The sequence below is a fragment of the Myxocyprinus asiaticus genome, chromosome 32 (assembly GCF_019703515.2).
Source record: "Myxocyprinus asiaticus isolate MX2 ecotype Aquarium Trade chromosome 32, UBuf_Myxa_2, whole genome shotgun sequence".
Lineage (NCBI taxonomy): Eukaryota > Metazoa > Chordata > Actinopteri > Cypriniformes > Catostomidae > Myxocyprinus > Myxocyprinus asiaticus.
The window spans coordinates 4653051-4677552 of record NC_059375.1 but is presented as its reverse complement, the minus strand read 5'-3'; the positions used below and the strand labels follow the sequence as shown (position 1 = coordinate 4677552).

General features: G+C 44.6%; 1 protein-coding gene across 3 annotated transcripts in view; it reads right to left on the bottom strand.

Annotated features, from left to right (window-relative positions):
• The window catches only part of adam11 (ADAM metallopeptidase domain 11), a 162959-nt gene that overhangs the window by 22837 nt on the left and 115620 nt on the right, over positions 1 to 24502 (bottom strand). For all 3 annotated transcript variants that reach the window (XM_051666956.1, XM_051666957.1, XM_051666954.1), the window contains exons 23-25: positions 18117 to 18285; positions 5674 to 5788; positions 710 to 800 (exon numbers count right to left, since the gene is read on the bottom strand). In XM_051666956.1, coding sequence (XP_051522916.1) covers positions 710 to 800; positions 5674 to 5788; positions 18117 to 18285 — 375 coding nt within the window. The remainder of the gene's footprint in view (positions 1 to 709; positions 801 to 5673; positions 5789 to 18116; positions 18286 to 24502) is intronic.

Sequence of the window (24502 nt, the reverse complement as noted above, 5' to 3'; positions counted from 1 at the left end):
AGACAAAAATAGAGCACAACAGTAAGGTTGCGGAAGCAAAAATTCCATTCATTCTCTCCATAGAAAAATAAATTTTTAACAGTAATGTATAAACCTACCAAGACAGTCTTATCATGTAGTTTTGAGGGTAAGTGATTAAATATGCTCCATAGAAGCCACAAGTAAGTACAATTTTAATGTTTGTGTAAAAATTGTTTAATTGCAAATTTCCGATGAAGTACTACACTACCCATAATCCAGAAGACATATCCACCAATCAGAGAAGTCTCAGTAACCATGGAAATAGAAATGTTGGCAGAGCAGAGGGCTGTCTTGAGTTTTTGCAAGATGGTGGATGCTAGCTCCAGAAAACATTAGAAAGCATTAGCTACCTACTGGGCCTGTTATTGACAGTTCCTAACATGAGTTAATATGGGTTGTTGTAATAGACAGAAGTGATATTTTCTGAAAATGCATTAAAAGTCTGATCGATGAAATAATTTACAAAGCCTTATGGTCTAAGTGGTTCATTACCTCATTAGAAGTACACAGCCTAGAACCCAGGCTTAAAACTGCCAAGGTTTTTTTTAAATCCCTATGGAGAAAATTAAATGTAACTGCTTCTGTAACTCAGGCTGCTGAAAAATTGGGCAGTCAATATTGCGCTTTATTACACTTGAAACAGGAAGCGAAATGGGAAAATGCTGTCCAGTAATTGTAGCCATCTTACTTGAAGCCCCATCCGGTTCCTCCCAGTACTATAGCTGCCAGCAGTATCGCTCCAGCTATAGAGCCAATGATGATGTTTGTACCACTGGGACCTGTGGAGAGATGCAAAAGAGCATCAGAAACATATATCTCAAAATGAATAATAAAAAAACCTTTTGGGAATAAGAAAAAAACCTGTTAGAAAAACTTTAATTCCACTAATTTTTCAGTCTGAAAAGGGTAAGCTTATTTAAAAAAAAAAAAAAAAACACTCATTTACTATGTACAGCATCTCAGACTTTCTGTCAGTCACCACAGAAAATAATTTTAACTCGTTCCTCAGTTTGTAAAAACAAAGAGAAAATATGTTTAAATTATTGCACTTACAACAGAAGTGTCATGCTCATATTTTTTTAAGTACTTTACCACATTAAAGGGGATTTTATCGCAAAACCCCTTTGTGGTAAAATCACTGTAATGCACTGCCTCGTGTGGCTCATTGATTTGCTAAACTGTAACTCTAATTCACTCTCTCTTTGTCACCCTGCTGGTTTATATTCCTTCGTCCAGAAACCAGACAAAAATTAATAATCAAACATCAAAACTTGCCATAATGTGCCATATACAAAAGAGCACACATCATGAGATATGCCACTTCCATTTCCAGTGTGACAAACCAGAAGAAATATCAACCACAATATTAAACATCTCTTTTTTTACTTGTTAGAATAGTGTTATTATAGTTAATGTTGTAAGGCTGGCTCCAAGATCTCTGGGTAGGGTTGCACCAGCTGTGTGTAAGGTCTCACGTAAGTTCAGACGTAAAGTTCACACTAAGGGCTTAGTAACTACTAGTCAGTTTGTAACTAAGTCAGTGCTTAATTTGGTTGCACCACCTGTTCTTAAGGCAAAAAATAGCTAGTAAGTTGTAAGCTCTCCGTAAAGTATTGCGCAGTCACATACATTCTCAGTTGTAATAAATGATATCCCTATTAAAATACAATACGTAATAAAAGTAGATTTGATAAATAGTATATTTGCCCTGTGTAGATAACAATATATAGGAACTGTCTCTAAAATAAATATGGGGTGATAAATAAATACTAATACAACAGGCTGGAAAAATAGACATTTATTCATTCTAATATCTTATATATATTTTTCATGTGTTGAAACTTGACACCAGACGACGCACCCTGAAAACTGCACCATTAGATCGGTTTCATGCTGAAGAGCTGCTTAAAAGTAGGTTTTTTTTCCTCTCTCGTAAATGTAAACAAGTGTAAATGTCAACATCATACTGTATGTCGAAAGGATTGATGCCTGTCACGCAAAACATGAGCTCACTGATGTCATAAAATATCAGTCTGCTATTTAATTCCAACCGTTACTCCTGGTCGGAGGCTTCCGCAAATATTTTAATGGTGCAATGCTCAAATATTTAGTAGTGCGTAAATTGTGACTTAATGCCCATTTCCGCCACAACTAAGCTAAGTTGTAACTTACGTATAGCTGGTGCAACAGGCCCCTGGACAAGTGAGCATTACTTCCTGAGAAAACAAAGAACTTTTGCAAAAATCAACATATGACCTCTCTCAGAGAATTAGCATCTCCACCTGGGACAACACACCCCACTGAGTGAGAACGTCTCGGTTACTGTTGTAACCTCCATTCCCTGATGGAGTGAACGATATGTTGTGTCGATGTAGTGACACTAGGTGTCGCTCCTGGGAGCCCCAAACAGGAAGGAACTTGGCGAGCGGAATTTGCATGCCACTCCCCCGGACATGGCTGGCTCGAAACCACTCATTCAGGTTTTGTGCTGAGGAGCCGAGACAAGGTCCCGGACATTTCAGCAGATAGTACAGTGTTGTGGCAAGAGGGACACAACGTCTCGTTCCCTCCATCAGGGAATGGAGGTTACAACAGTAACCGAGACGTTCCTCTTCTGTCACTCACTCGACGTTGTGTCGATGTAATGAAACTAGGGGTCCCTACAGAAAAACGCCACAACATCTGGACCGTGTTACGCGAACTGCCGATGCAGGTGCAAGCAAGCTGCTGCATGCGTAATAGCAGGTGCATCAGTCCGCACGTAACCTCCCCCAACACCCCACAAGACATCATGTAGTTCCCCACACAGAGGGGAAGCGACGTAACTAACGTGGGACCAGGCAATGCCAGCCGCGGCCTTTTCTCTCTATGTTTTCTCTCCACAGAGTATTAGATTCGGCTGGGCCATCTAACTCTATTACATGTGCCGGGGAAGGTGTTCTTTTCCTTTCCTATTCTTTCAGGGGGAAAAGACCCTGCGGAGACCACATCCTGCCCGGAGGGGAGGTAACATGTGGCAATATGTCACGTGGGCTCACCAGCCGCACATGGAAGAGGCACGTGGTAGGTCCTGCCTGGAAGGGGAGGAGCTCTATAAACACAGTGACCGGGGGCAGAGAGGGCTCTTCCCAAGGGAGACGCGGGTCTGCTGACAGGGACTGTCGACTTCAGGCAGTTCAGCACTGACTGCGTGCACTCGCTCATGAGGCACGCTATCATGAAGACTGAGTCTAACTCCTTCCCGAGAAAAGAGATGCTCTGAACTGGGGAGAGCTTGCTCTTTTCCCAGTTGACCCCAAGCCCTAAACAGCTGAGGTGCCTGAGCACCAGGTCCCTGTGCACACACAACAGGTCTCGAGGATGAGCTAGAATCAGCCAGTCATCGAGGTAGTTGAGTATGCGGATGCCCACTTCCTTTAACGGGGCAAGAGCTGCCTCTGCGACCTTCATGAAGATGCGAGGGGACAGGGACAGGCCGAAGGGGACGACCTTGTACTGATACGCTCGTCCATCAAAAAGAAAACCGTAGGAAGGGTCTGTGATGAGGTAAAACCGAGACGTGAAAGTACGCATCCTTCAGGTCTACTGCAAATCAATCTTGATGCCGGACGCACGCCAAAATGCGCTTCTGCGTCAGCATCTTGAACGGGAGTTTGTGTAAGGCCTGGTTCAAAACTCGCAGGTCCAAGATTGGCCGCAACCCACCGCCTTTCTTTGGCACTATGAAGTAAGGGCTGTAGAACCCTTTCCTCATCTCGGCTGGAGGGACAGGCTCTATCGCGCCCTTGCGCAGAAGGGTCGCGATCTCCGCACGCAGGGTGGCGGCGTTCTTGCCCTGTACCGAGGTGAAGTGGACACCGCTGAACCGGGGCGGGCACCTAGTGAACTGAATTGCGTAGCCGAGTCGGATGGTCCTGGCCAGCCATCGCGACGGGTTGGAAAGTGCTAACCACGCGTCCAAGCGGCTGTGAGTGGCGCCCCAACCCCAGCAACCAGTCATCTAGCTGCGAGGGCTCAGGGGAGAGTGGAGAGTTCCAGTCCAACCCGACACTCGCGGCGGCCTGGGCAAGCATGGCGGTCAGCTCTGCATCGGCCTCAGACTGGGTAGGCAGACCCGAAGGTGGCAGCCCAGTCAAGTCCTCGGCATCCGACATCGCCAGTGCGCTCTCCTATGCAGCGATCAAGGACTCATCCTGCTCACAAGCCCTGAGAGAGATGTTTGGCTGGCCATGAGGCGAGCTGGTCTCATCTCGGAACTCGGCGGCGGCAGACGAGTGTGCTGGGGAACGGGAGGTCCGCAGGGAATTACCCGGCAAGACCACGGCCATTGAAATCCCCAAATCACCTCCAGCGCCAGCCGGGACGGCCTCGTACCCGTAGGTAGAAGGCGCAGTGCGGGGAGCGGCTGGAATGGCTTTCCCTCGGAGGAAGGAAAGCCGCGACCACAACGTTGCCATGGTCATGTTCTCGCAATGAGAACACGAACCATCCACGAACACTGCCTCAGTGTGAGCGCGGCCCAGACACGTGAGGCAGCGCCCGTGGCCGTCAGAGGTGGAGAGATAATGACCGCATCCAGTAATCACACAAAGACGGAAAAGCATCTTTAAAAAGACGCGTCTTTAAAAAGATGTTCACGTCAATGTGTTGCTCTGATAGAGGAAAATATACTCTTTGCAGAAATATATACTCTCTCAGTAGCGCTGTCGATGCGCCCAGGGGCGTAGTCTGCACTAAGTGTGCCGAAGGAGAGAAAGCCGCTGAAATGCACCGTATATCCAAGAGCATATGCTTCTATCTGAGGTGAATGGACCGGCAGTGGAATTCAGCTCGCTGTCACACAACCGCTCGGCTCCGAAGAAAAAATCTGAATGAGTGGTTGTGAGCCAGCTCCTTTTATATCCGTATGTCCGGGGGAGTGGCATGCAAATTCCACTCGCCAATTCTGATTGGCATTTTCTCAAAGATTGGAGGTGTTTGGGGCTCCCAGGAGCGACCCCTAGTGTCACTAAATCAACACAACATCGAGTAAGTGACAGAAGGGGAACTGCAAATTCACTCCTCTAGTTCCTTCACATCTGTTCCATTCTCCCCCTCTCCTCTCCACTCAGATCACCTTAAACTCACCTAAGATCTATGTACATGTACAAAAATATCATATCCTATGTAAACAATGAATTTGACTGTTTATGTTTGGCATCATTTAAAAGATCTCAGTATTTAATAATAATGATAATTCCTTACATTTATATTGTGCTTTTCTAGGCACTCAATTGAATATATAATTTAAAATTTATTTTTAAATTTAAAATAAATTTAAAATCCCAAAGTATAATAACCCGGCTAATTATCTGATAGGACTGCCAAGAGTTACGATACTTCACACAAAATTATTAAACGTATTTCTTAAATTATAGTATAAAATGCGATTACTGCACACCACTTGCTGAATTAAACATGTAACTTTATGGAGGTCATGTGGCAACAATATAGCATACTACTGTTTGAAACATTCATTATTGCATACCACATTACATACTACAACAAAGGCAGTACACAGTATATACTACACAGAATATGATTGCAAACACTGCCAATGAGACACTCAACCTGCTAAAACTGAACATGAGAATGATTTAATATGTTCAGAACCTTTGTATTTCTCAGGTCCGTCCGGAGGCTGGGGATCTGGGATGGGGTCGTACACACTGCAGTCCTTTCCGGTGTAGTCTGAGTCACAGATACACTTCACCTCATTACTGCATGTCTGAGAAAGAGAGAGAAGGCATAGATAAGCCAAAAGATAAAAATACCTCTGCTCACATTACTATATCAAACAGTCTGGACTAACAGTTGTCAATGAAAAATAAGGATGTCCAAGAAAATGCAAAGAAAATATAGTTTATAAATTTTATAAAGGTAATCTTTTTGTCCTATAATTTTGAAAATCTTTTAGACCAATTTCAACAAAAGTTTTTTTCAATGACATCAAGTAAAAAGTGACACATTTTCCTTGCATGGATTTGTACATCAGCAATATCAACAGGGAGCGGAAGCTTATCTTGATAAATTCACCAGCACCAGCTAAGGAGTTTCACAGTATAGAGCCACTCCTGAAGGAGGTGCAGGTCATTGGGAGGAAAGTGAGGTCAAGTTCAGTCCCTGTGATGAACTTGTGTCCAGTATACAACGTGCTCCCCTGTCATTCAATTCTCTTTAACTTGGGCAAAGTGGAGCACCTTGACAGCCTGCTGTGCTTCAAGAGAGGTATGCTGAGCCGCTAAGGGAGGGCCAGTACCATTGGCACCATAACCAGGTATTATCGCCCATTGCAGATGCCATCAGAGATGTTCCATTCTCCCACAGGCGCGCTGGCTACGAGGCACGCTATGGTCTGCCCGTCTCGCACTGCCAGTCCATATAACACAGTTCAGCTAGTTGTGGCATTTTGTATAGGGACCCCTAGTGTCTCTACATCAACATAACGTCGAGTGAGTGACAGACAGATAGTGGTTGCGAGCCAGCTCCTTTTATACCCATATGTCCAGGGGAGTGGCATGCAAATTCCACTCGCCAATTCCCATTGGCCTTTTCTGAAAGATCAGAGGTGTTTGGGACTCCCAAGGGTGACCCCTAGTGTCACTACATCGACACAACATCTCGTTCCCTCCATCAGGGAAAGGAGGTTACAAAAGTTGTCTTGACTGAACATTGTCAATGTTATAATTTTTACTGTAGTTTTACATTTTGATGTGTAGGAGATAAAAAAAATTGAAAATTAATGGCAGCATTAAAGTTATAGCCAAGCTCATGAATTTACCATTGGCATTTAGATAAAAATTTAATGTTGGCCTTTTTCAATTAATGTAAACCATTGCTTCAAATGTATTGGTTAATCGTACCACCTTCTTGAAAATTTAAATGAAAATACATTGTGAACAATCATAATTTGATTTGTTAGCCCAACTGAAAACAACAACAAAGCAGCAAATCAATGATGGCATTATCCAGTGTAATAATGACCAGACTAGTCAGTAGTGTTAGACTAACATAGAGTAGTTCAATTGAAACCCCGCTCATAAGCGTTGTAAAATGTAAATGTGCTTTTTTGTTATTATTGTGTTTGATATGCATTTAAAACAAGGGCATAACAGTCACATGGGGGACACGTTCCCTGCACTCTTTAAAAAGGTGATTTTTGTGTCCCACACTTTTCCAAGCTAAATACATACCGAGTCCAAATGGTGGATTTGTATACAGTATTCAGAATCAGAATGAGCTTTATTGCCAAGTATGCTTACACACACAAGGAATTTGTCATGTTGACAGAAGCTTCCAGTGCAAGAGAATGCAATGTACAGTTGTGCTCAAATGTTTGCATACCCTTGGAGAATTGGTAATATATGTACCATTTTTAAAGAAAACATGAGTGAGCAGGCAAAACACATTTCTTTTATATCTTATGGGATTCATATTCAACTGTAGGTTATAAAAGAATGGCACAATCATAAAACAAAACATGGCAACAAAGAAAAAAATGAAATGACCCCTGTTCAAAAGTCTGCATACCCTTAGTTCTTAATACTGTGTATTACCCCTTTAGCATCAATGACAGCGTGCAGTCTTTTGTAATAGTTGTCAATGAGGCCCCAAATTCTTGCAGGTCGTATAGCTGTCCATTCGTCTTGGCAAATGCCTCCAGTTCATGCAAAGTCTTTGGTCGTCTTGCATGAACCGCACGTTTGAGATCTCCCCAAAGTGGCTCAATGATATTAAGTTCAGGAGACTGTGATGGCCACTCCAGAACCTTCAACTTTTTCTATTCTAACCACTGGAGGGTCAACTTGGCCTTGTGCTTAGGATCATTGCCGTGCTGGAAAGTCCAAGAGCGTCCAATGTGCAGCTTTCATGCAGAAGAATGCAAATTGTCTGCCAGTATTTTCTGATAACATGCTGCATTCATCTTGCCATCAATTTTCACAAGATTCCCCGTGCCTTTAGAGCTCACACCCCCCCAAAACATCAGTGAGCCACCACAATGCTTCACAGTGGGGATGGTATTCTTTTCACTATAGGCCTTGTTGACCCCTCTCCAAACATAGCGCTTATGGTTGTGACCATAAATCTCTATTTTGGTCTTGTCACTCCAAATTACAGTGTGCCAGAAGCTGTGAGGCGTGTCAAGGTGTTGTTGGGCATATTGTAACCGAGCTTTTTTGTGGCATTGGCTTCTTTCTGGCAACTCGACCATGCTGCTCATTTTTGTTCAAGTATCGTCGTATTGTGCTCCTTGAAACAACCACACCGTCTTTTTCCAGAGCAGCCTGTATTTCTCCTGAGGTTACCTGTGGGTTTTTCTTTGTATCCCGAACAATTCTTCTGGCAGTTGTGGCTGAAATCTTGGCTTGGTATCAAGAGATCCCCAAATTTTCCACTTCTTAATAAGTGATTTAACAGTACTGACTGGCATTTTCAAGGCTTTGGATATATTTTATATCCTTTTCCATCTTTATAAAGTTCCATTACCTTGTTACGCAGGTCTTTTGACAGTTCTTTTCTGCTCCCCATGGCTCAGTATCTAGCCTGCTCAGTGCATCCACGTGGGAGCTAACAAACTCATTGACTATTTATACACAGGCACTAATTGCAATTTAAAAAGCCACAGGTGTGGGAAAATAACCTTTAATTGCCATTTAAACCTGTGTGTGTCACCTTGTGTGTCTGTAACAAGGCCAAACATTCAAGGGTATGTAAACTTTTGATCAGGGACATTGGGGTGATTTCTGTTATCATTATGATTTAAAAAGGAGCCAAACAACTATGTGATAATAAATGGCTTCATATGATCACCATCCTTAAATAAAAAAAACATTTTTTTGCATGATCAGTCATATTTTCAAAATCATGCCAAAATTTCACAGTTTCTGCCAGGGTATGCAAACTTTTGAGCACAACTGTATATACATATACTGGTGGCCAAAAGTTTGGAATAATGTACAGATTTTGCTGTTTTGGAAGGAAATTGGTACTTTAATTCACCAAAGTGGCATTCAACTGATCACAAAGTATAGTCAGGGCATACTGATGTAAAAAACAGCAGCATCATTATTTGAAAAAAGTCATTTTTGATCAAATCTAGACAGTCATCACTACAACATCTTATCCTTGAGTAATCATGCTAAATTGCTAACTTGGTACTAGAAAACCACTTGCCATTATATCAAACACTGCTGAAAGCTATTTGGTTTGTTAAATGAAGCTTAACATTGTCTTTGTGTTTGTTTTTGAGTTGCCACAGTATGCAATAGACTGGCATGTCTTAAGGTCAATATTAGGTTAAAAAAGGCAAAAAAGAAACAGCTTTCTCTAGAAACTCATCAGTCAATCATTGTTTTGATGAATGAAGCCTATACGATACTTGAAATTGCCAAAAAACTGAAGATTTCATACAAAGGTGTACATTACAGTCTTCAAAGACAAAGGACAACTGGCTCTAACAAGGACAGAAAGAGATGTGGAAGGCCAGATGTACAACTAAACAAGAGGATAAGTACATCAGAGTCTCTAGTTTGAAAAAATAGACACCTCACATGTCCTCAGTTGACAGCTTCATTGAATTCTACCCGCTCAACACCAGTTTCATGTACAACAGTAAAGAGAAGACTCAGGGGTGCAGGCCTTATGGGAAGAATTACAAAGAAACAGCCACTTTTGAAACAGAAAAACAAAAAGAAAAGGTTAGAGTGGTCAAAGAAACACAGACATTTGACAATAGATAATTGGAAAAGAGTGTTATGGATCTTAACCCCATTGATCTTTTGTGGGAATCAGCTAGACTGTAAGATGTGTAAGAAGTGCCCGACAAGACAGCCACATCTATGGCAAGTGCTACAGGAAGCGTGGGGTGAAATGTCACCTGAGTATCTGGACAAACTGACAGCTAGAATGCCAAGGATCTGCAAAGCTGTCATTGCTGCACGTGGAGGATTTTGAAGTAGTTTAAGAAGTTCTGAACTTTTTTTTTTTTCAAATTGTAATAGTAATTTTTTAGTAATTGTTTAAGTTATTAATGTCCTGACTATACATTGTGATCAGTTGATTGTCACTTTGGTGAATAAAAGTACCAATTTCTTTCCATAACAGCAAAATCTGTACATTATTCCAAACTTTTGGCTGCCAGTGTACATTCAAACATATACATTTAAACATATATACATATAGTGACATAAAATAATAATAAAAAAATGTGATATAACAGATTAAAAAAAAAAAAAAAAAGAGAAATATACAATAGCGCAATAATGTTGTTAGAATATTTTATATACAGATATACATCTTTGCGTTTTGTTACTTTGGGCTGATTGAGCGACCATCCAGCAAATCACAGGTGAGTTTCATGAGCCAAAACAACCCTTACGTAACAGACTGTCAGACAGACAGTCTAATCAACGCGGCTCCGTTCATTTCTACAAAGTTGCTTTCAACAATGCTCATTTATCCATGCTTTTTTATCAGCATTGATGTTGATCTAAATGAATAATCTAGAGATGAGGAACAGACAAATGAGAGTTATTTATTGGCATATCATTCTTGATTGGCAGCATTACGTGAAATGCACTGCAGAAAAAAAAAAAACAATGGACAATCCTTCTTTTAAGCACACATTGTAAGTGGAGTTTATATCAGCGCATGAGTCTTCATTAAGTTATGCTTTTTACATTATGTTTGTGAGGTAATAGTTTGATTGGAAGTTTTTGCCAATTTAAGCAGACTACTAGATCTGTGTTAAATATTTAAAGCTATTTTTAATATCAGCTGCTGTTTTTTTACCTCTGTGTTGGTGTGCAGCTGACAAACTGTAGGGAAAAAGATAGATCTGCTGTGTTCTTAGAACACTTAGGTATTTTACTAAAGTGAATAGATATGTAGACACGCTTTTTTATACATGAAAACATACAGACGTTATTGAAACTCATTATTATAAGACTATTATTGTTGTCTTTTGATAAAAGTCATGCTCAGCAGCTCAAAAACTGTAGGGAATTGATAGATTTGCTTTGTTCTTATAATGCTTAAAACCTCTACTAAAGTCTCTTTGTAGGTTTGTAGACATACAAATTTTAAAGGATTAAAATTTTATTTTGATTGTTAATTCAGTGACTAACTAATTTCACACAAGACACTCATTTGTCACCACCTTCTGGCATCACCAGAAATGGTCACTGAATCATTAAATGGATCTGAATGAATTTTGGTGAATGTAGTCAAAACACTCGAGCCACTTGGATACTGTCATGATTCACTGTTGTTTTGCCTTGTGTTTAGCCTCTGTCAGACTACATTTCCCATAATTCACTGCCCTCATCACTGCCAGCTGTTCCCAATTGTTCTCACCTGTTTTCCATTACCTCATGTATCCTTGTGAATATAATGCCCTGATGTCTGCTCAGTCTTAGTCAGTTGTTGTGTGTTTCCTCCATTTCCTATACCGGTTGCTGTCTTGTTTGTTTTGTTTCCTAGTTACGAGTCTTGACTTGTTCCAGTGTTTACCCTGTTTTGTATATAATTTATTTTCCATTGAAGTTAAGCTGCATCTAGATCCCGCTCTCATGACTTCCTTCAAACATTACAGAACAACTGACCATACAAAATGGATCTAGCAGCTTACTTTATTCAGTTGAGCCAGGTGGATTTACCCATCAAGGAATACTCACATCTTTTCTGCACCGTTGCCAGCTACACAGGATTTGCTGATTCCCTCCTGAAATCCATTTATTGGATCGGACTCACAGCTCACCAGTGGAGGGAAGTGCCAGAGACAGGAGACTACACTTGGGAGGAATACGTGAATTTGACTTTAGAAACTCTTGCTTCAGAGGATCCTCCTCTCCCTACCCTGATCCCAGCTTCCAAGCCTTCCACGCCTAGGTCTGCTCCATGCCATGTCACAGCCAAGTCTGAGTCTGCTCCACGCCATGTCACAGCCAAGTCAGAGTCTGCTCCACGCCATGTCACAGCCACACCCGAGTCTGCTCCACGCCATGTCACAGCCACGCCAGAGTCTGCTCCACGCCATGTCGCAGCCACGCCGAGTCTGCTCCACGCCATGTCGCAGCCATGCCAGAGTCTGCTCCATGCCATGTCACAGCCATGCCAGAGTCTGCTCCACGCCATGTCACAGCCATGCCAGAGTCTGCTCCACGCCATGTCACAGCCATGCCAGAGTCTGCTCCACGCCATGTCACAGCCATGCCAGAGTCTGCTCCACGCCATGTCACAGCCATGCCTGAGTCTGCTCCATGCCATGTCATAGCCAAGCCTCCCACTGCTCCTTGCTCCAAGCCTTCCAGGACTCCTTGCTCCACGCCTGCCCTGGCCACCGAGCCAATGCCCACGCCTGCCACGGCCACAGAGCCAACGGCCATGTCTGCCATGGCCACCGAGCTTGAAGCCTCATCCGTCCCAGGGCCAGTGTTGCCAGCCTCATCCGTCCCAGTGCCAGCATTGCCAACCTTGTCCGTCCCGGAGTCAGTGTACATGGCCGCCCGGAAGTGGAAGAGGAGAAGAAGGGCTTCAGCTATCAAGTCTCTACCAGTGTTCATGACCACAGAGGTCGTTCCCAAGTCTCTACCCAGGTTCATGACCACGGAGGTCGTTCCCGAGTCTCTGCCCATGTTCACGACCACAGAGGTTGTTCCCAAGTCTCTGCCCATGTTCACGAACACAGAGGTCGTTCCCAAGTCTCTGCCCATGTTCACGAACACAGAGGTCATTCCCAAGTCTCTGCCCATGTTCACGACCACAGAGGTCGTTCCCGTGTCTCTGCCCGTGTTCACGACCACAGAGGTCGTTCCTGAGTCTCTGCCCGTGTTCACGAACACAGAGGTCGTTCCCAAGTCTCTGCCCATGTTCACGACCACGGAGGTCGTTCCCGAATCTCTGCCAGTGTTCACAACCACAGAGGTCGTTCTCGAGTCTCTGCCCATGCTCATGACCATGGAGGTCAGTTCCTAGTCATCCAGGACTCTTAGCCTTGAGCCTCCCACGGCTCCGCCTTCCACGGCTTCGCCCCTCGAGCCACCCACGGCTCTGCCTTCCACGGCTTTGCCCCTGTGCCTCCCATGGCTCCACCTTCCACGGCTCCACCCTCAGAGCCTCCCACGGCTCCGCCCCTCGAGCCTCCCATGGCTCCACCCTCAGAGTCTTCCATGGCTCCAGTCCCAAGTCTGTGGCCGCCTCCCAGGCCTCCCTTCTGTCATGATTCACTGTTGTTTTGCCTTGTGTTTAGCCTCTGTCTTCTGTTTTCCCCGGAATACATTTCCCATAATTCACTGCCCTCACCACTGCTGTTTTCCATTACCTCATGTATCCTTGTGTATGTAATGCCCTGATGTCTGCTCAGTCTTTGTCAGTTGTTGTGTGTTTTCTCCAGTTCCTGTACTGGTTGCTATCTTGTTTGTTTTGTTTCCTAGTTCCGAGTCTTGCCTTGTTCCAGTGTTTACCCTGTTTTGTATATTATTTATTTTCCATTGAAGTTAAGCTGCATCTAGATCCCGCTCTCGTGACTTCCTTAAAACGTTACAGATACATTTAAATCCCACAATGCACAAGCACAGAATAAAAAATAAAAATGGTTTGACATTATTGTAATTGATTAAATAATTTATTCAGGACCAGCTTGTGCTCATTCTTTTATTGTCATGTGTGAAACAGAAGCAAGTGCTCCACAAGATGCCCTTTATTTTTCCAGCTAATTTTGCTACATTTTGCAATTATTTTGCAAACTTAAATCTTTAAAATACTACAAATATTAAAATTAAATAATATGTATATATTAATATAATACTTATATCATAATTATATATGAATATATACTGTAATATATTAATACTGCACTATATGTGTTGGGTCTGTGCGAGCCACCTACTCACAGTTGTGTCCCCCCCCACTTTTAAAATGTCTGCTACACCCCTGATTTAAAGTTAGGGTTTGGTCAGGGCCAGTGTTACGGAGGGTGATGTTGAGTAGTCAATTTCAGATTATTGTCCATTGGCATAACAAGTGAACTGGTGGTCATGTGGTAGAGCATTTGACTCTTGTGCAAGAAAAGTCAAATGTACTCTGCAGACGGCGATATGCCTTTATTGCACTCTTAATTACATAAATGTTAATATTTAATATAGATTAAATTAATTACAACATTCAAAACAAATTCAAAGCATTGCAAGCTTTTTATTTGCATATCCTTTCAAAAAATACCATTTTGTGCCATGGCTGGTGCTGGTGTGTCCTTTAAGGTCATGGTGGGTCATTTGTTTTTTTGTTTTTACCTACATGGTATTTGGTCTTATACTTTTATGATTAACATGTTTCACGCATTTAACCTGTGTCTCTACAAAACCCTTTAAAATATTTTACGTTAATGTTTATTAAAAGAAAGTGTCTGTCTTTGCTGACATGAGATGGGGATGGAAAGAAGAGTGGGATTGGGAAAAGGTCTATTCAAACTCGGCTTAAGCCCTACTCACACCGCCGGTGACACAATCCCATTCATTTTCAATGAGAGCAGAGCGACTTCCGGCGACATGAGCTGCAGTGACCGTTGGCGACAGAGGTCGCCGTGTATAGTGACAAGACAAATTGAGAAAATTTCAATTTTATGCAAATGACAATTAGATTGAAGACAGTGGAACTCACGTCATCCATTTCCAGGCAGTGAGTGTGCGAGATACTGGAGTCGAGCCAAAAATACATTTAATTAATTGTATATTTATAAGGTAAGCATGGCTCTTCTCGGGAGATCAGTCTCTTCCCTCATGTATGCACAATGGTATCCTCGCAGGTCCATGAAGGGAGCAGTTCCATCAATTGTCAACAGAACAAGCTGTCCAACCAGTGTCTCAGACCGAAAGCATGCGTCGCGGCCAATGGACCAAAATGCTGGGCCGCGTTGCTCTCCACCGCACTGGAGGAAGCGGATACCACACTTCGCCGCCCCTTACCTGCACTAAACCCTTCTTTTCTCTGCCCGACCTTCACTGATCACCACTTTTACTTCACATTTGCGTCATTATGTTTACTTTCAGTTATAACACACTCCCCTAAGACATTTTATTTCCACGTCTAAAACGTTTTGTGTTAACTTCAGTGTAATGTGGATGGAAGAGTGGGATCGGAAAAAGCAGATTCGAACTCCGGTCACTCGCAGTAAAAGCAACATTCAAAATCTTTACTCTTCACCCTACTTCTTTGACAGGCGCAGGTGCTTTTCTATAGTTTTGTCTGGTTCTCTTTGATTTGGAGGTCAAATAGTCAGATTGTGTAGGCAGTCAGTGCTACATATAGTTCACATAGTCACTCCGTAAAAACACGGCTTTAAAAGGAGTCATGACACTCTTTAAATAATTTTATTACCTTCCCTGAGGTCCACTTATAAAGTTTGTAAAGTTTTTTTTTTTGCACAAAAACAGTCATAATTTAGTAATATATGATAATTTTCCACCCTGTCTCTGGCCCTCGTTCTGAAACGCTCGGTTTTGGCCTAAGTGCCTCCTTTAAACTTTAATGTTAACACCCACTGTTATGATTGGCTAACATCGTGCAGCCCCTCAAATACAAAGAAATACATATTTGAAACTCAATTGGAAGAAAATGTACTAATTCCAAAATAATACAAAACTAAATAAAAGGGTTCACACATAACGCACACCCAACACATTTCATCTGAATGTATGAAACTGTTCACTCAAGCACAGCAGCACATAAACTATCAGTCATGACATTTAAAGCATTCGTGAATGAAACTGGTTACTTACAGATTTGCAGTCGGGTCCAATAGTGTTTTAACTGTTCCATCCTTCAATAACAGTTCCTTTGCAAAGCTTGAATCATATTATACACACATACAATACACGCTGAAATATTCTAAACACACAAATGTAATACAATCCATGGTGAAACAATCCTGAACTGATGTGATCAGAAGTCACCCTTTTCCTGTACTTGGGGTGCTACAACAGGCCAAAGCAGAGATGCTGGTCTTCACAAGTGCGACATCTTACATCTTCCATGCCTCTTTACATACAGGATGGCATGCAGTTCTCTCAGCCAGCAGATGAGTGGTTGTGCTCTTAAAACGCAGCATTCACCACCAGAAACTCATCAAAACGATCAAAGATGTCAATCTAGTACAAGTTTACATAGAAAAACAATTGAAAATAGATGGAAGCAAAAGCAGATGGAAGCAAAAAATGCATCCTGGACACATTCATGCTCAAAACAGCAAGACACAGAATGGAGGTCTCATTTTAAGATTATAATTAAGGTTATAACTTGACATCTTTTAAAAAGTGGTGAAAGATGCATAATAATGGTCGAAGCAGTTTAGCTAGTGCATGTTTATGTAAAAAAAAACATTTAGGAAGGTGTCCTGTGTAAGTCTCCTTTGGTGTAGATGAATCTCCCATGACAGATGAGGGTGAACTCTCTCCTCTTCACCTGTCAGACTGAGTTTAAGTGGATGGGGCCAAGGGTGCAACATAGTAAAAGTGGGCATTGATGACTTGGTGTTGAGGCCAGATATTCTATTATTTACTGAGATAGCAACCTCTGCCCTTTTACCAACTAGCGTGTTACGACAAATGAATGGGGAGAGCTGTGAATGGACACCTACCTGTCGCAAAATGGTCCATGACTTCTCTTATAAAACTGCAATTTTATCGTAGAAAACTTCACACATAGTTTATTCCAAAAGGATTGTTAAGTGCAAAACATGTTGAAGACTGGCGAACAGGCAGTAAATTCATTAAGTGATTAAGTCATTAAGCTGTTTCTTCAAAAAAGCAGCTTATTCAGTACACTGAAGCATCTCCTCCATAGACATCCATTAAAAAAATGGCATCTTGTCTCCTTGCAAGTGTACCGCCCACAGAATGTCTATTGGACCACCACGTTATGCTATTTTATGCTAACCTTGTAGGCTTCCCAATGTAGAAGGGTTCTGGTAGAGGCAGTCTTTTGCTGATGTATTGGTCCTTGTGATGTCACAAAACGTCACTGTTTCCCTGTAGCAGTAGCAATCTACTTCTCGTAAGAATGAGCTGTGACATGTTCAGCTTCAGCTTGTTAAAATAGCATGGTTACAGCACTATCTAGTGGTTTAGAGCTGCAAGTGGCAGTAAAGCGGCAACTGTGGCAGTAAAAAAGTTATTCTGGTTGAGTACCATTCTGTAGCTATCTTTGGTCATTAGTCTAAATAAATCTACATATAGCTAGGCTAAAGGGGCTGTCACACAAGGCTTTGAACATGCAAAAATAATTTGGACAACACAACGGACCAGGATACGATGTCACAAGAGAGAGCTTCTGATTTTAGTAATTAATACATCACAATTAACAAATATTATTATATTCAAAATGTTAAAATATACTGTCTACTCACTTTCCTGCAACCTGCAGCTTTGAAATATGTATTCTTTGTGTTGAGCCAACAGGTCAGTGTGTGAAGTTTCGATCTTCTATGCTCACACATTGTCTTGTCGCACGGATTCGCAGGTAGATCTGCATTATTGGGCTTTGGATTTTGTATTGTCTTTGCGCAGCTTCCTTGCTTTAATGTATATTGCAAGTCTAATTGTGCAGCAGCATGTCCTACATTGATGCAGCATGTCTTGTGTATGTATAATTTTGCAGCAGCATGTCTTACATGTCTGTGTATAATCTAGCAGTAAAAAAATCTTTGTACTTGCTTTGCGGTAGCAGCAGCAGGAGTGTAAGCAGATGTATTCCACCAAGACCAAACCTACCAATGTCACATCCATTATAACACCTTAAATTTATCCAGAGAGCTGACATGAATTAACTCATTTTAAGGAATTATTCTGAAAGATTCTGCCAAACTATTTATTAAATATAAACTATTTCTGTCTGTTGAAGAGACTTTTGATGTTTTCTTAGTTACAATCTCAGGATTATATCTCTTTAATTATGAAATATTCATCATAGTTGAATACACAGTTTTTAAAAAAAATTTTTTTTATATAGTACAAGATCCTAGGACAAAAAACAGACAGTATGTTAGTGTGATGTTAGTTTACCCCGTGATCAGAGCACACAAGAGATGATGATGACCCAGGACAGGACGACAGGTTGAAGGTGGTTACAGGTAGACAGCGATGGTCCAGACACATCATATTAGGACCGCACAGTGTTCCGTCCTCCACATACCCAAGATCCGTGCCATCTTCTAACACCGCATGACCCCCACTGAATACACACAAACAATAGCTCAACATTACCAGAGAACACACAAACAAACAACAGCTCATCATTACTAGAGAACGCACACACCTACATACAACAGCTAACTATCACAACAGAACACACACAAACAAAAGCTCACCATTACCAGAGAACACACAAACACATACACACAAACCACCAGGGCTGGGTATTGTCAGCTACTTTGCAATACAAAAATGCATCACGAACCATATGTCCAGAGACAATACGTATCATGATATGTAGAAATAAAAAGCAGTCTTTTATCTAAGACTGATATGACTAGAGCAGGGGTTGGCAACCTATGGCATGCGTGCCAGCATTGGCATGCGGAGGGGTAATCAGTGGCACGCCAGCAACGGCGAGAGAGGAGTAGACTATTTTATTTACATAAAATTCTGCACCTGCATTCCAGTCTACATCTTGATGTAATCCTTCCTCATGATCCCGCAGTGTTTTCATGAGCTGAATGGGAGGCTAAACAAAAAGTTAAAATATTTTCAGACTGCAGTATACCCAACATACTTGTGCAGCGCGTGCAAGCCATTCGTGCATCATGAGACGTCAGCGCTTCACTTTTGGTCAATCGCGCGAGTAAACGTGCCAGCTTTGCTTTGGTCAGGCTGCGCGGATGACAGCCTACATTCCGTGTTTCATTTGTTTCTTTTTGCATTCAGAACAACACGTGATGTAATAAGGAAAACACCACTATTAATCCTTGAGGTTTCCAACCCAGCATACAGGTACACCATCCTTAAAACGTGTTCACACTTAAAATTACATTAAACGATTAAAAGAGAAAAAATAAACCTACATTGTGTGGTTCAAAAAATCTGAGTCTATTCAAAATATAAATGAAACCTGGAAATAAAGTTTTAGGATTTTGCTGGTGCGATTCACCGAAAAGGGCTAAATAGTTCATTGGCTTGTGATGCGCGAATGGCTTGCACACGCAGCGAAAGTCTCGTCACATTTTAACTTTTTGTTTAGCCTCCTATTCAGCTGATGAAAACACACTGCGTGATCATGAGGATGGATGACATCAAGATTTAGATTGGAATGCAGCTGCGAAAAACTTCTTATAAATAAAATAGCCTGCTCCTCTCTCGCTGTTGCTTGCGTGCTAGTGATTACATGATTACAATGACATAATATAAGAAATATTTAAGATTCCACACAATTTCGAGCCAAGCGGTATTCATTCATTGAATTCCACTGCCATTCCATTCACCTCTGTGTTCAGCGGTTTCTCCCCTCATGCACAGATAAAGTGCAGAGAACGCCCCTGGGCGCTTCGACAGCTAAAAAGAAAGAGTATATTCTAAAAGAGTATTTTCCTTTAAAAGAGTGGCACTGACGGAGAGCATCTTTTTAAAGATGCTTTTCCGTCTGTGTATAGTTCCTGGTTGCGGTCGTTACCTCTCCGCCTCTGACGGCCACGATCACTGTCTCACCTATTTGGGTTACAGCCATGCTGAGACAGCGTTTATGGATGGCTCATGCTCTCAGGGGGAAAGCCACTCCAGCCACTGCCCACCCCGGTTCTTCTACCTACGGGTATGAGGACGCGACGGTTAGCACTGGGGGCGATTTGGGGACCACAATGGGAGTTGTTCTGCTGGGTATTCCCCCACGGACCTCCCATTCCCCAGTACGCTCGTTTTCCCCGGTCGAGTTCTGGGATGAGACAGGCGGCTCGCCCCAGGGCGAGTTTGATGTCTCATTCAGGGCTCAAGAGCAGGATGAGCTCTTGATAGCAGCATCGGAGAGTGGGCTGATCCAGTCGGACGTGGAGGAATTGACTGGGCTCCCACCTTTGGGTGTGGTTGCCCAGTCTCAGGCCGACGTGAAGCTGGCGGCCATGCTTGCCCGGGCTGCCACGAGCGTCGGGCTTGAGTGGAACCCTCCATCCTGCCCTGAGCCCTCGCAGCTTGATGATAGGTTCCTGGGCTCAAGCGTCGCTCATGGCCACGCCTTGCCCTGGTTCCATTCTTCCCGGAGGTGCACGAGGAGCTCACAAAGTCATAGCAGGCACCTTTTACTGCCCGGGCCCAACCTCTGAGCTTCTCCGCTCTCACTACCCTCAATGGTGGGGCAGCCAGGGGGTACACGGCGATTCCCCAGGTGGACAAGGCGGTTGCGGTGCACCTGTGCCCGCAAAACACTGCCACCTGGCGGAATTGCCTGAGACTCCTGTCCAAGGCCTGTAAGTCCACGTCATCCAGGGCTGCCTCCACCCTGTATGCCATGGCCCTCCTGCAAATGCACCAGGTCAAGGCATTGAAAGAGCTGCACGAGGGTAGTCCTGACCCGGGAGTGATGCAGGAACTGTGCTCGGCGACTGATCTAGCCCTCCGGGCCACAAAGGTCACGGTGCAGGCTCTCGGGCAGGCGATGTCCACCTTGCTGGTCCAGGAGCACCATCTGTGGCTTAACCTGGTCGAGATGAAAGATGCCGACAAGGTACACTTCCTTGATGCCCCCATCTCCCAGGCTGGCCTGTTCAGAGACACCATCGAGGACTTTGCCCAGCAGTTCTCAGCGGTCAAGAAGCAGATGGAGGCTATCCAACACATCCTGCCCCGGTATGCCTCAAGGTCCCACACCCCATCAAGGGTGTCCCCAAAGGTGATGACACCGGCTCTGCCGCAGCCTGGGCCCGGCCCCAACGTAGAGCCCCCTGCAGGAAGCTGATGACCCCTGTCCCACGATTCGGTGCCAAGAACCCTAGGAAGGCTTCAAAGCGCCCCTGCGACCCAGGGACGAGGAGACCCGCTGTAAGTTTGGAGGTGGTGGACAGACCACTCCATCCCCTGGTGGAGGGCTGGGAGGAGAATCTTTTGTTTCCTTTGAATTTGATTTCGTTGCACGCCCAAGGGGCTTCGGCACCCACATTTTCAAGGAAAGAGCGGTTTCCTCATTTACTGGGTCACACAGCCGGTGTTTACGGCCGTCGTTATTACGACAACCGGACACCAAACTTTCATGGCAGGTAGGGCTCTACGGAAGTGGGTTCCCCGCCTTCGCGTGCCCAGCTGCGGCACACACACACCCACCCACGCTTAGGCGGTTGTGACAAGTCATGTGGATGTTCACCCTCCTCCCTGTCACTGACCGGTCCTATGGTGGGCAAGTGGAGCAAAGTAAGTGCTTTGACGTTTCTCTTAGCACAGCCATGAGCTCGGTATGTGAGGCTCCTTGACGTGGCAACTCCTGCTCCACCCCGCCACAAGGCCCCACCCACAGGTACGTCAGACGCGATTGTCCCCTTGGTGCCCCTTGCTCAGAGCTTGGAGGTGTGGCTAGTGCTCTCCAATCTGTTGCGCTGGCTGGCCAGGATGATCCAACTCGGCTATGCCATTCAGTTCGCCATGCACCTGCCCAGGTTCAGCAGCATCCACTTCACCTCGGTGAGGGGCGAGAACGCTGCTGCCCTGCATGCAGATAGAGCCTGTCCCTCCAGCCAAGATGAAGAAGGGGTTCTACAGCCCCTACTTCACTGTGCCAAAGAAAGGAGTTGGGTTGCGGCCAATCTTGGACCTGCAAGTGCTGAACTGAGCCTTGATGCTGAGGCAGAAGCGCATTCTGTCGTGTGTCAGCATCAAGATTGGTTTGCGGCGGTAGACCTGAAGGATGTGTACTTCCACATTTCGGTTTTACCTCGGCACAGACCCTTTCTATGGTTCGCCTTTGAGGGCCGGGCGTATCAGTACAAGGTCCTCCCTTCGGTCTGTCCCTGTCGCCTCACATCTTTATGAAAGTCGCAGAGGCAGCCCATGCCCCGCTAAGGGAAGTGGGCTGATTATAGCTCACTCAGGCCAGGGCTCCCTCTATGAGGCACCTGTATGCCTTGAAGTGCCGTTTGTTCACAAATTGGGGTTCTTCCCGAGGTAAAGACCCCCAAAGATGCGCAGTCGGGTTGGTGATTTCCTTCCTGCAGGAGAGGTTGGGGGGCGGCTGTCCCCCTCCACCTTGAAGGTGTATGTGGCTGCTATAGCGGCGCACCATGACGCGGTGGACAGTAAGTCCCTCGGGAAGCACGACCTGATCATCAGGTTCCTTAGAGGCGTGAGGAGGTTGAATCCTCCTAGGCCGTGCCTCATTCCCTCGTGGGATCTCTCTGTGGTCCTGTTGGGCCTGTGGATAGTCCTGTTTGAGCCCATAGAGTCAGTTGAGCTAAAGGCTCTCTCATTGAAGATTGCCCTCCTGACTGCGCTCACGTCCATCAAGAGGGTTGGGGACCTGCAGGCATTCTCTGTCAGCGACACCTGCCTGGAGTTCGGTCCGGCGTACTCTCACGTGGTTTTGAGACCCCGACCGGGCTATGTGCCCATGGTTCCCACGACCCCTTTTAGGGATCAGTTGGTGAGCCTACAAGCACTGCCTCAGGAGGAGGCAGACCCAGCCTTGTCGTTGCTGTGTCCAGTGCGTGCTTTGCGCATCTACATGGACCGCACGCAGAGCTTTAGACGCTCTGAGCAGCTCTTTGTCTGCTTTGGAGGACAGCAGAAAGGGAGGGCTGTCTCCAAACAGAGGATCGCCCACTGGGTCGTGGATGCCATCGCTTTGGCGTACCAGGCCCAGGACGTGCCGCCCTATTTGGGACTACGAGCACACTCCACTAGGAGTGTGGCAGCCTCCTGGGCCTTGACCAATGGCGCCTCTCTAGCAGACATCTGTAGAGCAGCGGGCTGGGCAACACCCAATACCTTCGTGAGATTTTATAATCTCCGGGTTGAGCTGGTTTCGTCCTGTGTGTTTTCAGGTACGAACAGGTAAGTATGTGGGGCAGCTGGCCGGGTGTACCGCATGCATACAGCACCTTTCCCCTCCCGGAGGGGAAGATGTGCACTTTTTACCTCCATGCAAGTTCACGAGACGGTGAACCCTGGATGTCTTTCCTCCTCAGCCCTGTGGCAGGCGAATTCGGTGGAGAAATTTGATGCCGGCTCAGTACGTGCTCTAGTATGCCCTGTACTGGGGTAGGTGCTCCACATGTGCTGGTTTCCCATGGGTAACCCTGTGTGATGTATTTTCAACAGTACGGTTTCCCTGTTGGTAAATCCATGTCTTCCTTGGGCAGAGCTCCCTCTGCCACTGGTTGCCGTGTTTGTAGAGCTCCTCCCCTCTGGGCAGGACCTACCACGGGGACTTCTTCCACATGCGGTACTGCTGGTCAGTAAGTCCATGTGACGTATTCTCCACACGTTACCTCCCCTTTGGGCAGGGTGTGGTCTCTGCGGTGTGTTTCCCCTTGGGAAAGGACACCCCCCCATGCAGAAGTGGCCACGGCTGGCACGGCCTGTCCCCACTATGAGTTTGTCTTGCCCCCAGGGTGCGAGGGAATGAGACTTTGTGTCCCTCTTGCCATAACACTGAGCTACCCGCTGAAATGGCCGGGACCCTGTCTCGGCTCCTCAGCGCAAAACCTGAATGAGTGGTTGCGAGCCAGCTCCTTTTATACCTGTATGTCTGGGGGAGTGGCATGCAAATTCCACTCACCAATTCCCACTGGCCTTTTCTCAAAGATCAGAGGTGTTTTGGGCTCCCAAGAGCGACCCCTAGTGTCACTACGTCTCGTTCCCTCCATCAGGGAATGGAGGTTATGACAGTAACCAAGACGTTTTCCCTCTTCAACATACTCTGAGGTTCCCAAGGCACATTTGAACACATACAAGCATGCGCATTTAGCTGCCTTCTCCAGAAGAGCCCTTTCTCTTAATCCTATGACTTAATGAAAACAAAAATGGTGTTCACATTTACATGAAGATTTATAACACCACTTTTCTGAAGTGCATGTAAACAGGGTCAAAAGTCTTGACAGAATGAAAGACATTTATGGAATAAAATATATAAAAAGCCTCAGCAAAGTCAAATGACATTGACACCTCAAACTAACAAGAAACTATGCTTTTAACCAAAAGTGGACAGCTTATGAACAATGGAACTTGCAATGATAGTTGGCAAACAATGCTTTTGTGAAACGGACACCTGATTCAGTAAATTCACTCAATCAGTCAGAATTTATCAGACTACTTCAAACCAAGGCCCTGTCCCAAATGGCGCACTTGATGTGGACTTGCTTTCTTGTGGCCTTCATTTGCGCAGGCTCGCAAATTCCACAGGGCCATAGGGTGTCCCAGTTGACCAATCCTATTGGATTGATGTGTCATGCTGGAGAAAAAAGGTTGAAGATGGTATG